The 15,469-nt window shown below is 40.6% G+C and overlaps 1 protein-coding gene across 3 annotated transcripts; it reads left to right on the top strand.

Moving 5' to 3' along the window:
- The first annotated feature begins 3,395 nt into the window (after positions 1-3,395).
- rps6kb1a (ribosomal protein S6 kinase b, polypeptide 1a) lies at positions 3,396-15,329 on the top strand. Of its 3 annotated transcripts, XR_012590177.1 has the most exons (16): positions 3,411-3,627; positions 4,830-4,873; positions 6,078-6,198; positions 7,763-7,831; positions 8,473-8,620; positions 8,715-8,772; positions 10,141-10,241; positions 10,422-10,512; positions 10,626-10,716; positions 10,842-10,949; positions 11,035-11,097; positions 11,251-11,328; positions 11,414-11,521; positions 12,039-12,151; positions 15,114-15,174; positions 15,260-15,329. XR_012590177.1 is itself a non-coding variant. In XM_074609913.1 (15 exons), the coding sequence occupies exons 1-15, from the start codon at positions 3,556-3,558 to the stop codon at positions 13,019-13,021; spliced, it is 1,503 nt and encodes a 500-aa protein (XP_074466014.1). In that variant the 5' UTR covers positions 3,396-3,555; the 3' UTR covers positions 13,022-14,807. The 3 variants fall into 3 exon arrangements, 2 of the variants coding, with proteins under 2 accessions (XP_074466014.1, XP_074466015.1); XM_074609913.1 differs by lacking the exons at positions 15,114-15,174; positions 15,260-15,329 and adding an exon at positions 12,784-14,807 and having other exon boundaries at positions 3,396-3,627; XM_074609914.1 differs by having other exon boundaries at positions 15,114-15,329.
- The last annotated feature ends 140 nt before the right edge of the window (positions 15,330-15,469 follow it).

Here is a 15,469-nt window from a genome sequence, read left to right as displayed (position 1 = left end):
TATTAGATATGAGTGTGTCCAATCTGTAGGCTACTGAATTTACTTTTTAAAGTCCCCCATCACTTAAAAATGTGTTCTGCTTATTATTACTTCACTTGGATGTTTTACTGTGCAGAGTTTGACACTAGAAGGCTGCTACAAATGGGGTAAGTTTACTGATATATAGGCATTTTGTCTTTGGATCTTAGATTGGACTGAAGTGTAGCTACACAGGCAGATATTGGGATGAATGAAAAATGTCTCTCACACCCTGAAAAGGATTCCCTTTTCCTCGCTGCCACCTACTGGTTAGAAAGAGGGGTTGTAGTAGAGAGACCCTGCAGTGAATTACAGTGATATAATGTGATTATGACTGGGTAGAACCCACTTCAGCCTGAGTCTTAACTTCTTATAGTGTATAGCCAAAAATAAGTATTTTTCACAGCAGAAACACACAGGTGTTATTAATAACATTAACGATGGCTCTGTTCTATCCAAGTGTCCCATCATAGTGTGACGGTGAGCCAGCATGCATACCAGCAAGACCATTAAAACTAATTCATGCTAAATATACATAACAAATACCATAATGACAATACTTTGCTGCTGTTGTTCTTGCTTTGGATATCACGGCTCAGCAGTCTGTGTCAGAAATACTAGACAAAAATAATAATATTTAACTAAATGAACTGGCAGGACGTCCTCAGTTCCAATATAAAACAAGTAGTTTTATTCCAGATAAAGCGTTGCACAATTTTTCCAGTGCATTTATCCAACATTGCTGACGGCCATGTTCCATGTCAGACATTTAGTAAGCAGCTGCGTATCATTTATAAAGCCTTTTTTTATCCACAGCCGGTAATTATGACACCAGATCACAGCTGGCTTTAAAGTTCCAACACTTTATCAACACTGAACTGGAGAAAATTAGCTGTTGAAACTATACATCTTAGTCCTGATGAATTTGGGCCTGCAACTAACAATCATTTTCAAATTAATTTAGTTTTGTTACAGGAAATAGTCCAAAATGCCTGGCTTAATAAAGAAAAATATGACCGAGGTCCAGGAAGCAACAAAGAAATATTCAAACTAATTAAATTCACCTGTGTTTCTGTGATGATCTGGGACGATACTTCATCTACATATAATGATTTCAACATTAAGAATGAGAGGAAACTGACTATTTTGCCCCAAAACAGTACCAGGTTAGAACACTAACCTCATAACCACAGATAATCCCGTATAGGTTATCAGATTACGATTTGGCTGACTGTCTATATTGTAGGTGGAAGAAGAAACCAGAGGAAGCAAGTGAGACCTCTGGTAGGAGGAGGCACAATAAATGATGATTTCTGGGAAGCGAGCTCCACATTTGTGAATGGAAGGTTTAAACCAATAACCTCTTGGCTCAGTGCTGAAGTGCATAATCCACCAGCTTTAAATGACAAAAAAACTCATCTGGAGGTGTGTAATGCGGAAACTATCCTAAATACTGTCCCACAAGATTACTTTGTGACATCACAGAGTAATGTGTTCCACTGTTTGGATGGAGAATTACTCATTCCCATACTTGTTATAGAAAACGATGGTAATGCCAGTGGCGGAGGAAGTATCCAGATCTTTTACTTCAGTAAAACAGCAGCCGTTTTGACATGTCATAGCATAAAGTAAACACAGGTGTAATTGAGCAAATGAATTACGCTCCCATCCTATCTAGCGTGTCACAGTCATTCCAGTAAACCAGCATGTACAACACCAGGGCCCCGGCCCACCTGAAAGGAACAGAGCCATAATTAATGTTATTAATTACACCTGTGTTTACCCTGCAGTGACATGTCAAAAGGACTGCTGTGTAAAGGGACGATTACAAGTACAAGTCCTGCATTCTAACTTGAAATGTAACTTAGGTAAAAGTATGTAGGTGTAATTAAGAAATTTACTTTAAATATTAAAAGTACTAAATGCTGAAAAATGGCTCCTGTGACTGCTATATTATTATGTATTTTATCATTAGATTATTACTCTTTGTAGTTGGTTGAGGTGGAGCTAATTCTTTTACTATTTTGTATAGGATTACAAATAATGATTTTTTAAAATTATTATGTATTGATCTGCTGAATCAAAACTCACCTTTTTACAACTGCTTTTAATGTGTGATTAATATTGTGTGTTTTATATCTTTTTTATGATGTCCTTGTTTTCTGAACTTTTTATTTATGTAAAGTGTCTTTGAGTTTTTAGAAAAGCGCTATATAAATAAAATGTATTATTATTATTATTATTATTAATAATCAAATATTTTTTTCAGATGTACTTGTATATACTTAATTCATGAGAAAACATCATATTTTTAAACACTATGTTTTGAATGCAAAAAAAGAATAATTTGTAAAGTATCTAGTAAATAAAGCTGTCAAATATTTGTAGTGAAGTCGAAATTACAGTATTTCCCTCTGAAATGTAGTGTACAATTACCTCAAAGTACTTGAGTAACTGTACTTAGTTAGGATTGCAAATAATGTTTTTTTTTTATTATTATTATTATGTATTGATCTGCTGATTATTTTCTCGATTGATCTTGAGTAACTGTACTTAGTTACATTTCACCACTAGGTAAATTGTTGCTATACATTTCAACAGTGCAAGGTTGACTTGCTTAGCCAGTTTTCTGAGTGAGGAACATTTTTATTTTTTTATTTTTTATATCACATGTGAATCAGAAGTTGTCACTTCTGGTTGAGGTGGAGCTAATTTTTTTTACCATTTTGCATAGGATTGCAAATAATGATAATGTTTTTTTTATTATGTATTGATCTGCTGATTATTTTCTTGATTGATTGAATGCCGTCTCTGATCAAATAACCATTTCAGCTGGACCTTAATTCACAAGAAAACATCATATTTTTAAACACTCTTTATATGTTTTGAATGCAAAAACATAACCATTTGTAAAGTAACTAGTAAATAAAGCTGTCAAATATTTGTAGTGTTTATTTATCTTTCTGTTTTTTGGTCCTTTCCTTTTTCCTTCTATTTTTTGTTGTTGTTTAGTTTATGTGTTCTGTCTGTTTATGCAATTAACTCTGCTTATGTAATGGTGCAGTAATATTGTTATAGGAATGGGGGGATATGATTTGTTTATACAATTATTTCTGTGATTTATTGGATTTTTTACAGAATAGCAATAAAAAGACTTTGAGTAAAAAAAACAGTGCAAGTTTGACTGAGTGAGGAAAAGTAGTTATTTTTTAATTTTTTATATCACATGTGAATCATTTTAAGATTAAATATCCCCTTCTGTTATTATTCCAAGTTCTCACTTCTTCTTAAATACATATTGTTAAATGTCCCGGAGCCGACCTGAGCCGAGTAGTGCCGGTGGCCGACACTAGAGGCTTCCTCTGCTGCCTCAGCTCACTCCTTGTTGTGGTTAGCTGGATGTAGCCGGATGCTATCCCCATGCTGTCTGCTGTAGCCGGCTGTATCTGTATCAGTGATGGCTCTCCCATAAGGAAGGCGGGCGGAGGAGCGGGTCTGTGTTTTCTGACTAAACTCACCGAGTGAAGCACCGTGGTCATGGCCGGGGTTTTCGACATCGATTTGGATCAACCGGATGAGAATGTCTCTGACGACGAACTGGAGGACGCGGTGAGTTTCACGTTAACGTTGAGGCTAACACACCAACGCTGTTAGCCACCTAGCTTAGCACGCAGCTAACAGGCCTGCGGTGCTAACACCAGCGGCATCCGTTATCGGACATGTCCTCGTTCGCCCTTTTTCCCGCGGATTCTAGAAGTGCCCTTTAAACTAGTAGAAAGTAGAAACATCTATTGGTATTTTCTGAATTTAAAATGATGCCCTGAGACAGTTTTGTTTCACCAACCGGTCAAAAACATCCGTATAAGTAGAAGTGTTGCCGGCGGACAAGTTGGCGTTTCCCGACCGGCGTTAGCCATAGCCACGTGTCCGAGAATGGAATTAGCGGTCTTATTAACAGCATTCGTGTATTGTAGGGATGTACATTAACCGTGTAGGTTAGTTACATGAATGTATTGTTTGCTTATTACATTTGCAATGTTAATAAAGTGGGGTTAATGAACTCACAGCAACAACAGGCTTGGAATACTACCAATACTGTAGGTGTAGCTGGCTAAAAAGACCCCAAATGTTTGTTAGCATCCCACCACTCACTCTCCTAAGTTAGTAGTTATGTATCAGATGCTAACTTACTTTGGTCAATGGTTTAATAGCTCTTTCTTACAACAAACATGTTTGTAGTTAAAGAGGTGTGTGTCTGTTTAACCAGCCGTAACTACTTAGTCAGTAACTTAAATACTGCTGCTGGTTTACAAAGCACTAAATGGTTTAGGGCCAGAATACATGTCTGATCTTCTGCTGTGTTCTGAACCATGCAGACCTCTCAGGTCATCTGGATCAGGTCTGCTTAGTGTCCCCAGAGTCACAACTAAACATGCAGAAGCAGTTTTCACTTTTTATGCACCAAATATCTGGAACAAGCTCCCAGAAACCTGCAGGACCTCCAACTCTTTTAAATCAAAGCTTAACACTTTCCTGTTTCTATTTTCTAATATTTAATGTTTTTATAACTGTTTTAATTATGTCTTAATGTTCTTGAATGTTTATGTAAAGCACTTTGAATTGCCCTGTTGCTGAAATGTGCTCTACAAATAAAGCTGCCTTGCCTTTATTTAACTTGGCAATGAAATAAGCTCTTTAACACTCATTAGTATGAACAATGTAACATCCATATTGTCTCTACAAACAAAGCTCAGGTTGGCTAATATTCCTCCCTTTTGCATTTGCTGTCCTGTCCTGTCTCTTGTCTTCAGGGCCAGCTCGGTGAATATATGGACCAGTGCACTGGCTTTGAATTGTAAGTACAAGCAAAACTGTAACTCACTGTGGTCCCGAAAGGGGCAACAGAGTCATAAATTTTTATTTGGCTGACTGGAAGTTATCCTCAAGGAGTTGTAAATAACTTTTATTGCTTTGATTGCTTCTGTGTTAATGCCTTTTTTTATTTTTTACAGTATAAGTACTAAGCAAACTGCCAAAATATAAGAAATTAGAGATGGGTGACGACTTAAAGGGACTGTTTGTAAGAATCAGAAGTGCTTGTTAACAGTGACACCTTTGGCCGTTAAGTCAACGAAAGTCAGCGTCGGGCTCGCTCGCTCTAAATAGACATGAACGAGCATCGTTCAAAACAGTGAGGCGACACACATCAGCTAAAACCACAATATCAATCTATATTTCACCTGCGTGGCAATAATGTTTGCTGACCAGACAAAGATCTCTCTATGAATCACTGCTGATCCTAGTGTTGGCTCTTCGTGCCTCAGCCTCCCGACCGCGGCCGGAGGGAGACACCGGCTGGCGGTCGGAGACGATAACGTATCTCTATGCGGAGCCCCGTCACTTCACAAGACACGGAAAACCTGTGTTGGTCTGGAGGAGCTGCAGCATTTATATCTGCACAAACGTCAACTGTACATTCACTAGATATTCTCAGAGCTACGAAGTCTTCTGCAGTGTGTAGTGTGCGCGCATGCACGTGAGGTGGAGCGAGCTGCGAAGGCAAACAGGCAGGTAGAGGAGCAGAGTACAGCAGAGACTCCGGCCCTGGAGACCAAAGCTACGGTCTCCCCCGCGTACTGCGACCGCGGCCAACACTGTTTATCAGACGGGCTTCACTAGATATAACTTTGCGATTTTGGTGCTTCCGTGTAGTTTGTGTTGGAGTCTTGTCTGAACAGCGTAGCCACACGCAAGCGCGCGCATATGCGAGCAGCGCGCCTATGCCAGCGCGCATGCGACCGGTCCGGGTGAGTTATACGTGCAAGAAGTTACAAACAGTCCCTTTAAGGAGGGGAACAGAAAGTGTGTGTTGGACCATCACAAGCGCCGCTCTATTGGGGGGTAACTGCACTAATGTGGATTCATGTTTAGGCCCAAATACTTGTAACCCACATTAATAATATACTGCTGTCTTTGAAATTGTAAACACAATGTTGAGTGAATGTTTCAAATGTGAATTTTGTTTTCTTTACTTTCTTCATTTTTTTTTTTTTTGCCAGTAACATGGATGACTGTGAGAAGTTTGAAATTTCAGAGAACAGTGTGAACAAAGGAACAGAGCAGATCAGGCCTGAATGCTTTGAGCTGCTGAAAGTTTTGGGAAAAGGTGGCTATGGAAAGGTGAGGCATCTCATTGTCTGGCATGAAAATGTACTAACTTGTGAATTTGACTCTTTGTGATGTAACATGACTTGAAATGTTGAAATGTTGAAATTTTGAATGTTGGAACCATTTATTCTCAATGCAGGTTGCCAGAAACTTAAGCATTGAGCAAAGAGCTGTACCGTTGGGTGTTAAATTCTCAGTGGGCACTGTAACATGAGTGTTATTGTCGTTGAAATTTCCTGGAAAATTAGCTTTTAAAAGTGTGGAAAATGCCGCTTTGTCATTTGCTTTTTTGGCTTGGGACCTGCCATCACATTGCCAGTATATGGGGGAGGACGTTGCATTTGTCTTGAAATTCCAATGGGTGGGGACTTTTTCAACAAAGCGGCTGGAAAATAAGTTGTGCATGCTAGAAATCACAGCAGTTTTGTTCATTGTCACGGCTGTTTATCAACAGACTTTTCAATTCCCAGACAGGTCACAGTGTCTTTTCGCTGTGGGAAAGTAAAAAACAAATCCTATTGCACCTTTTTAAATGTAAGATCTGGCGTCCCAGAACTACCTCCTGCTTTACTCACCTCAACATAATGCAGAATTGTAATCAATACGCAATCTGTCTTGTTTTTATGGTTATATTTTGGTAAATTTTTACTGACGTTGTCTTTTCTTAGCTTGACAATGAAAGTGCACATTGGTTACTTTGGAAACACTTCACTCAGCAAGCAGATGCATGACTTATTCTTTTTTGAAGTGGTTTTGTGTATCATGACTAAGAAGTCGTTTTCTGCAGCTTGGGAATTTCTCAGCATTACAAAGTAAAGTCATTCCATTTTTTAAAACGCACTGTCATTTGTTTTGATATTCTTGTGTAGTTACACCAGTATATATTTTGGCACAGATTCAAGGCACCACTACCATGGCCTTAAAGGGACAGTGTGTAGCATGTAGGGGGGATCTATTGGGAGAAATGGAATATAATATTGAGAAATATGTTTTCTAGGGCTGTCAATCGATTCAAATATTAACCAGGATTAATCGTATCATTGTCCATAGTTAATCACAATCAATCGCAAATTAATTGCACATTTTTTATCTATACAAAATGTACTTTAAAGAGAGATTTGTCAAGTGTTTAATACTCTTATCAACATGGGAGTGGATAAATATGCTGCTCTATGCAAATGTAAGTATATAGATATTATTGGAAATCAATTAACAACACAAAACAGTGACAAATATTGTCTATCATTCAATTGAAATAGCCGGGTTTCAACCATGCATATTTATAACACAATATGTAGAATTCAAATACTTAGCACTGCTGATTATCCAGGTCCTGGTCACATTAGTTAAATTAATTATATCATCAGGAATTATTCATTGCTTGGAAGTATTGGAAAATGTGATATCTTATTCAGCAAATCTAGGCCATACTGTTTTTGCGAAACAGGTATTCAATTATATTCTATGTGGTATTAAAATGTCTTAAAAGTCTTAAATTTAACTTGGTGAACCAACAGAAACCTTTGTAAATGTCTGTGGATTTTGCTTGATGAAATATGATGTACATTTTTTACAGGTGTTTCAAGTTCGGAAGGTAGCAGGTGCCACCTCCGGGAAGATATTCGCTATGAAGGTTTTGAAGAAGGTGAGTGAATCTGCCTGTCTCAGCTTTGGCTGAAGGGTTTAATTGAGGAGCATTATCTCATTGATTTTAGTGAGTAATCACCAATTAAAGATGGGGCCTAACTGCCCCCTAGTGTACATACAGAATAGTGTAGTGTGAGAAGGATAACATTGGCATTATCTAATCCATATGTAAGCTAACACAAGTAACCTATGGGGAGTTAGGGGAGTTAGCCCGGTGCAGCTTAGCTGTGTTTCATAAATATTGTATGTCACTGTGTGCCTTTTCTGGTGACATGCTGGTGCATTCAGCTATGAAGCCAAAGCTAAAGGTAGACCACCCAAAATAATGGCAGAAGGCTTTTTCCCACGAAACCTCAAATCTGCTGTTCCTGTTCAGCCTGGCCTCCTCTCTGCAGCTGACACAGAGCCGGTGCCAGGCTCTGCTTGAAAAGCCAGCTCATATTCCCCGAAGCTTGAGGTTTTGGTTAATGACTATGTTTATTGGCTTAATGAGACTTGACTGTAGCTACCGACATGGTGTCCGGATTCCTGCTCTGCCTCTGCAGCTGATGTTGAAGCTTTGACCCTAGCTGACGGGGTTAAAGTTGTTGCCTGAATAGTTTCACTCCCTGACTCTGTGCTTGTCTGTCCCCTTGCCAGGCCATGATTGTGCGTAATGCAAAGGACACGGCACACACCAAAGCCGAGAGGAACATTCTGGAGGAGGTGAAGCATCCCTTCATAGTGGACCTCATCTATGCCTTCCAGACAGGGGGAAAGTTGTACCTCATCCTGGAGTATCTGAGCGGTGAGCATAGTGATGCCCAATCAAACACATAGTACAGTACAAACCCCTACACTCTTAATTGACATTTGACTGACTTTGTATGTGTTGACTGCAGGAGGGGAGCTGTTTATGCAACTGGAAAGAGAGGGCATCTTCATGGAAGACACAGCATGGTGAGTTAGTTTATCTGTCACTGGTAAAGCCTTGACCACCTGGGATAACCAGGTAACTCATTTACAGTGTTTCTCGTGGTCAAAGGGAGTTTATCCTTGTTTTTGAAACTATCCTGTTTAAGGATGTTATGCTTAAACATGTCAAATCTAAATCTCTGAATCTTTTCATCCCCTTTTCCCATTCACGTCACGTTTGTAAACTTATTTGGTTAAAGATCACCCACGTTATTTACAATATAAAACCATTTCAAAATGGCAACAGCATGGGCATCTTAATAAACACCCAGTTGTCTCTCAGGGCGCTTTCACAAGCCATAGTCCATTTATCCCAATCAGAGTTAAATGGATTCTTTTGGTGCATTTTCTATTTAGTCTGGTTCAGTTTCACAGAGCACAAATCAAAGCAGACCAAAAATAAATAAAAAACAAATTTGCTGAGGGGCGTGTACAGAGCAAGATTATCTTTTTCCTCTCGAGAGCTGCTGCTTCTATGCAGGGAATCGCAGACTTTGATGCACTGATCTGCTGTGCACACGAATCCCTTCTCCTCCAGTTTATCCCGAATGACTTCATAAACGTCACTGTTTTTGTGGACCTTATTGAGCATATTTTGTATGTTCTCTTCGGCCCAGATGTCAAGCAAACATCTGCAGGAGTCCAGGTCAGTCCTCTCCCACTCGTGCTAATGTATCATTTACCTGTGTCCATCTCAACAAATGCCTACACAGGCAGCCTGCGTTTTGGTTCGCTTGGAAACAGTCTGAGACCACCTCTCGCAAACGGTCTCAGTCCGGTTGTTCTGGTCCGCTCCAGAGTACTATTACTGCGTTCACAAACGCACCGCACCAGAGTTCGATTAAAGCGGACTAAATGTTGGCTTGTGAAAGCGCCCTTAAAGATCTTTTTTTGCTGATTCATGGTGTACAGCAGGATCAGGAATGCCAGATGATGTCTGAATGTCAATATGATCTGTTGACTCTGGTAGACTAATGCTAGCAATTAAACTCTTTTAGGGGAATTTGAAATGGGAAGCGTTCAGTTTTGTGAAATCAGGCAGATATGTGACACTGTTTCTGAGGTGGTGTGAAGGTCACTTGGAACGGGGACAAAACACTTGCAGCATCTGCTGATCTGTTTTATAAACACAGCCTGTAGATGAAAACAGTGATTACATGAACCAAGCTGCTGAACAAATAAGGGTGTGTAATAGTCCCAGAATAACCTAAATGACATTGAGAATAACAACTGCAGATCACTGAGGAGCATGTTGAACATTTATAAATATACATAATCAGTGATGGGTAATGGAGAAAAACACATTCACTTGATGTCAATACCTGCGTCTTACTTTTTTCTTTCTGCTGACAGTTTCTACCTGGCTGAGATCTCGATGGCGTTGGGTCACCTGCACCAGAAAGGCATCATCTATAGAGACCTGAAGCCTGAGAACATCATGCTCAACAACAACGGTACACAAAACTGAAGTTTCCCTGACAACAAAAGGCAGATTAGAAAAAAACATGCACCTAGATACATGTCCTTTCTACATATGACCTTTTGTTCCGAGGTAATCTGATACTATACTGATACCAATCTGATCTATTGTCTAGCTTCTCTCATGTTCTTGCTTTGGTTTCGTTTTCTTTCAGGACATGTGAAGTTGACAGACTTTGGTCTATGCAAAGAGTCCATCCATGACGGAACGGTCACCCACACCTTCTGTGGTACAATCGAATACATGTACGTCACACAATCGCCACGCAGATTTTGTAGATATATTTTTGTAGACATGTTTCTTACACAGTGTCGTGCATCTGCTGTATCATCTTGGTCCTTCCCTTCTCCTTCCCCAGGGCTCCAGAGATCCTAATGAGGAGCGGACATAACCGAGCAGTGGACTGGTGGAGTTTGGGAGCTCTCATGTATGACATGCTGACAGGAGCAGTAAGTGCACTCGAATCCATCCCATAGTAGCATTGCTAAAGAAAATAAAGCTGTGAAGTAACTTTATGTTGGAACATTTGCTACTATTGCTAACTGTTGTTTTCTGTCCTACTACTTTTTCACAGCCTCCATTCACCGGTGAAAACCGAAAGAAGACGATCGACAAAATCTTGAAATGCAAACTCAGCCTTCCACCTTACCTCACACAAGAAGCCAGGGACCTCCTGAAAAAGGTGAGCCGTTTCCTTCCTGCCTCATGCTTTACAGGACGTGTCGGCTCTGCTGAAACATTTGGGATGACAAAACTTTCTCTTTCAGCTGCTGAAACGAAATGCCTCGTTACGACTCGGCGCTGGACCGGGAGATGCTGCTGAGATCCAGGTAAATACACCCGTCGAAAGTAGAGTCACAGTAGTATGCATGCAGTGTGTTAACGTATTGATCTGGGGCTTAATACAATAACTCAGAAAATGAGAATGCTTTGTAGTTGTCGTGAAATAATAAATACCCCGTTGCTGTCATTGTGTATCCAAGGCTCACCCATTCTTCCGTCATATAAACTGGGATGACCTCCTCGCTCGCAAAGTAGAGCCTCCATTTAAACCATACCTGGTGAGTTGGTTTTTACACAGCAACTTCTTCTGTGACCCGTCTTATGTCCTTGCGAGATGATTAACTGACCTGCGTTTTTTGGCAGCAATCGGCCGATGACGTCAGCCAGTTTGACTCCAAGTTCACCAGCCAGACTCCAGTGGACAGCCCCGACGACTCCACGCTCAGCGAGAGTGCCAATCAAGTCTTCCTGGTGGGTAACTGGTGCCGTTCCTTCCAGCAAACAAAGGACCTTTCTGCCCTTCCGTCTCAGTTTCTGGACTTTCCAGAATGTTTTATAACTTGATTATGAATTACGTAGGGAATAATCCATGATAAAACGTACAAAAATAACGCATGACTGAAGCGAATTTTTGGATTAAAAGGAAAGACGGGGTTTTTAATAGAACTCTGTGGCATTTCCTCTTGCCCTTTTATTGTTTCTGTGTTGTCTGCGAACAAACAGAGAAACAGAAGCCAGCTCTGGACACAATGTCTTTTTATTTCCTTTTCAACAAGTTGCTCTTACGAGAATCGGTTAATGCATCCCATCTGGTGTAGTCCTGTTGGCTTTCCTGGAAGCTTCAGTCACTGTTCCACCACATTGCATGATATGGTTTACTCAGCGTTTCATTGCTCATCATCAGCTGTGGGTTGTTTTTGGAAAGATGGTCTTTGAAGAGGTGGACTCAGACCTCTCTCTCTGTTTTTGTCCCTCCCTCCCTCCCCAGGGTTTCACATATGTAGCCCCATCTGTGCTTGAAAACGTCAAAGAGAAGGGCGCTTTCGAGCCAAAGGTGCGCTCACCACGGAAGTTCCCAGGAAGCCCAAGAACACCTGTGAGGTAACAGCGAGTTGTTTTTGTTATTTACAGATTTTACCCACAGGAAGTCTTTTCCACATCAATTACTCATTTGCTGACCTTGTAAATGTAGACTGCTTGACCTAAGCAAAGTCTTCATTAGAAGGGTAAATAAAAGTTCCTTTCCAATGGCACAACCGGAATCGTCTCAGGGCTCGGAAATAGTTATGTTCTTTATGGCTTAGATCAGTAGGGGTCAGTTGTGTAAACCTGATGTTGAACTTGCTTGTCAGGCAGATAAAGGAAATTGATAAACTTATGTCTGAATATCTGCTAACTACTTGAACAGTGATGTCTATTGAAATCATACCTCCTCTGGAGAAGAGTTTTTTTTTTTCCCCAGTGTGCTTTTTAGATGTAACAGGCGGGCACACTGAACGTCAGGCTGCAGAGGGTGTTTACCGCTGTAATCACCAGCAGCCCTCGTCCCATGTCATGATGCTTTTTCATACGTCAGCAGACTAATTTGCCTAATCTTCACAGGTCTTTTAGACCGCGGTGGAAACACAGACACTGAGCTGAAGGAACCTTGTAGTTCCTTGAAAAGTAGTTTCTGAGACTAAAAGTCCCAGTGGAAACCCAGCTATAGTGTCTCATATATCCCTCTTCCACAGTCCGGTGAAGTTCGTAGGAGGGGACTTCTGGCCCCGGGCACCCACGCTGACTGGCCGCACCTTGGAGCAACCCATGGAGGAGCAAATGGACACGAGCGGCGGCGGCGGCGGCGGCGGCTCCGAGGCCTCCGCGCCACTTCCCATCAGGCGCCCTTCAGGCATCCATGCGGGACCCTACAAAAAGCAGGCCTACCCCATGAACTCCAAGCGGCCCGAACATCTACGAATGAACCTATGACGCTCGGCTCGCCTACGAACACTAGGACTCTTCCAATTCCTCATCCTCTTCCCTGTTGTTGTTTTCTGTCAAAGAGACTTGTAGAATTTTTTTCAAATTGACTGACAATGTCAGTGCTGATCACCAGCTCTTCCAGCAGCGCCTTCCCATCCTTCCTGACTCAGCCTGGCCTCCTCAGCCTGACGCAGATAATCAGCAGTTGGAGATGTGTGGTCAGTTGGGGGAGTTGTGTGAGAGGTGCTCCTCAATGACAGTTGACTTGCTTGTTGGCTGGTTAATGCCTCCTCAACTGGCATTATCATATGATTTACTGGTGCTCTTTTATCCTCAACTCTGGACATTGTTACTTTTAGTGTTAACGGCTCATTGCCTCATCACAGTGAGAGAATTTGGTAACAAGGGGCATTTATTTCTCCCGCAATACGCCAGGCTTTTGTTTTTTGTTTAACGGACATCTTGTGAGAGGAACTTGCAGGTTACACTGTCAGTAGGTAGAATTATCGGATAGCAATTCCACAATGAACACAGTATTCCTTTATGTTGGAGGAAAACAATCACATTGCCTTTGTCACTGGAGCGAGGAGTAGGTGGAGCATGACTTACGGAAAAGCAGCTATAAAAAGATAGAAGTGAAATTTCAGCCGAAAGCATCACTTCCACCACAATCAATACCAAATGCCGGCACTGCTTTACTCGTCTGTCTGGAGTGCTTTCTGTACAGAAGCACCATTCGGTTTCTTTGTGTTGAATGTAAACAGATTCTAAATGCCTTTTTTTTTTTTTTGCGTAAATCTCCTGCGCTCAGCTCTAATGACCCCTGCAGCGTTATTCTTAACTCCTCTATTCATGCAGTCTCATTGCCACTGTCATGGTTGGAGCCCAACAAACAGGTCGACCCAAAATATACAGCCAAATTGATATCACTGCACTTTATTGATTCAGGCAGTGTGTATGTCTTATGTGCTTTTTGTGCATTTACAGTAATGGGGCTCTACTAAACCCTGTTTGAGCTGAGATGTATGGCCTGTTTGTGTGATGTGAAGCTGCTATATGAGCCTCTGGAGTCAAGCCATTCCAAACTCCTCACCTTAAAACTGACCATGCCATTCAATGCAGATTCTCATGATGCTGAATGGATGAAAACTAGCTTCGGTTTGAATGGCTCCCTGGTGTTTTTTTGCTATCAAAACACTTAGTGTTTAATGAATTGACCAAGAACACTGTTTCAATGAACCAAATGATTTTCTTTTTTGCTGGTAAACTAACAGCCCTGGACAACAGCTGTAGAAGTGTGTCGCTGGTTTGTTGTAAGAACAAACACGTTTTGTTCATAATGTCCTTTTTGATCATACTGACTTTGTTCTCCACAGTGATGCGCGCAGAGGCAGTTTAATACGTTCCTGTAATGTATAACCTAGGTGCTCTAGCCAGCTTAGATCGAGGATCTAATATCGATCAGAGTCAGGCTGAGCCCATTGATTTTCTTCTTCTTCTTCTTCTACCATTCCAGTACAACAATTATGTTTAAAGACCAGTCACTCCACTAAAATTGTTACAATATTTATTTTAAGTGCCATTTGTGTTTCCACTGCATTGTTCACACTATGCAAACTATGTATTTATTATGTAATATTATTTAGATAAGGCAGCAGAATGTGTGATAATTTGTTTTTTTTTGTCAAAGACCGATTTCTATCATAATAATAATAAGCATGTACAGTATGATTTAATTTCCACAGAACATGTCTTACAGCATTCTCAGATGCAGCTTTTTTTTTTTTCAAAACTGAGGACAGTGTCCTAAAGTCTTACAGTATTTATTGTGTGGCATAGTATCATATTGAAGGGGGATTTTCAGAAAACATTTTAATATCTTAAGACTTTCCTTGCTGAAAACTTGAACTTCAGTTTGTCTTTTTGCAGTGCTTAAAGCAAGGGCAGATATTGTGTGTGTGTGTGTGTGTGTGTGTGGGGGGGGGGGGGGGGGACTGATGCAAAAACCAATGATAATTTCTTTGCTTCATATATGATCTGAGTGGGATAATTTCTGTGTGTGTGGAGAAACTAAAAATGCTACTTTGCTTCTGTTCAGGTGTGCTTGAGTTTCCTCCACACTGAGATGTTTGAGAATCATCTTGTCAAGTTTACTTCAGGTGAGAAACACAATCTTTGAGTAGAATGGGTGTTTTAATCACTGGTGGTTATTGAATAACATTATTCCTGGTTTGTCACCCCTAGATCTGCCCCTTCAGATGGGGCAAGTTAATGTGTATCATGTACATAACAAAGTCAAAATAAAAAAAAATAACGGGTATTGTCTCTATCTTGTGACACTTTAGGGATTCATTACATCTCTTAAACGTAGTGTGTAACATTTCAGGGATCTATTAGCAGAACTGGACTATAATGTTCATAACCATGTTTATAATGCTGTGTATAATCACCTGA

Source organism: Sebastes fasciatus, chromosome 16 (assembly GCF_043250625.1).
Source record: "Sebastes fasciatus isolate fSebFas1 chromosome 16, fSebFas1.pri, whole genome shotgun sequence".
Lineage (NCBI taxonomy): Eukaryota > Metazoa > Chordata > Actinopteri > Perciformes > Sebastidae > Sebastes > Sebastes fasciatus.
This window is presented reverse-complemented; position numbering and strand designations above follow the sequence as displayed.

What these genes read in the sequence shown, in the direction of transcription:
- rps6kb1a (XM_074609913.1), top strand. Translation starts at nt 3,556, where the DNA reads ATGGCCGGGGTTTTCGACATCGATTTGGATCAACCGGATGAGAATGTC. An exon ending in CATCCTGGAGTATCTGAGCG is followed by an intron (nt 8,621 to 8,714) that starts GTGAGCATAGTG and finishes TGTTGACTGCAG; the next exon opens with GAGGGGAGCTGTTTATGCAA. An exon ending in ATGACATGCTGACAGGAGCA is followed by an intron (nt 10,717 to 10,841) that starts GTAAGTGCACTC and finishes ACTTTTTCACAG; the next exon opens with CCTCCATTCACCGGTGAAAA.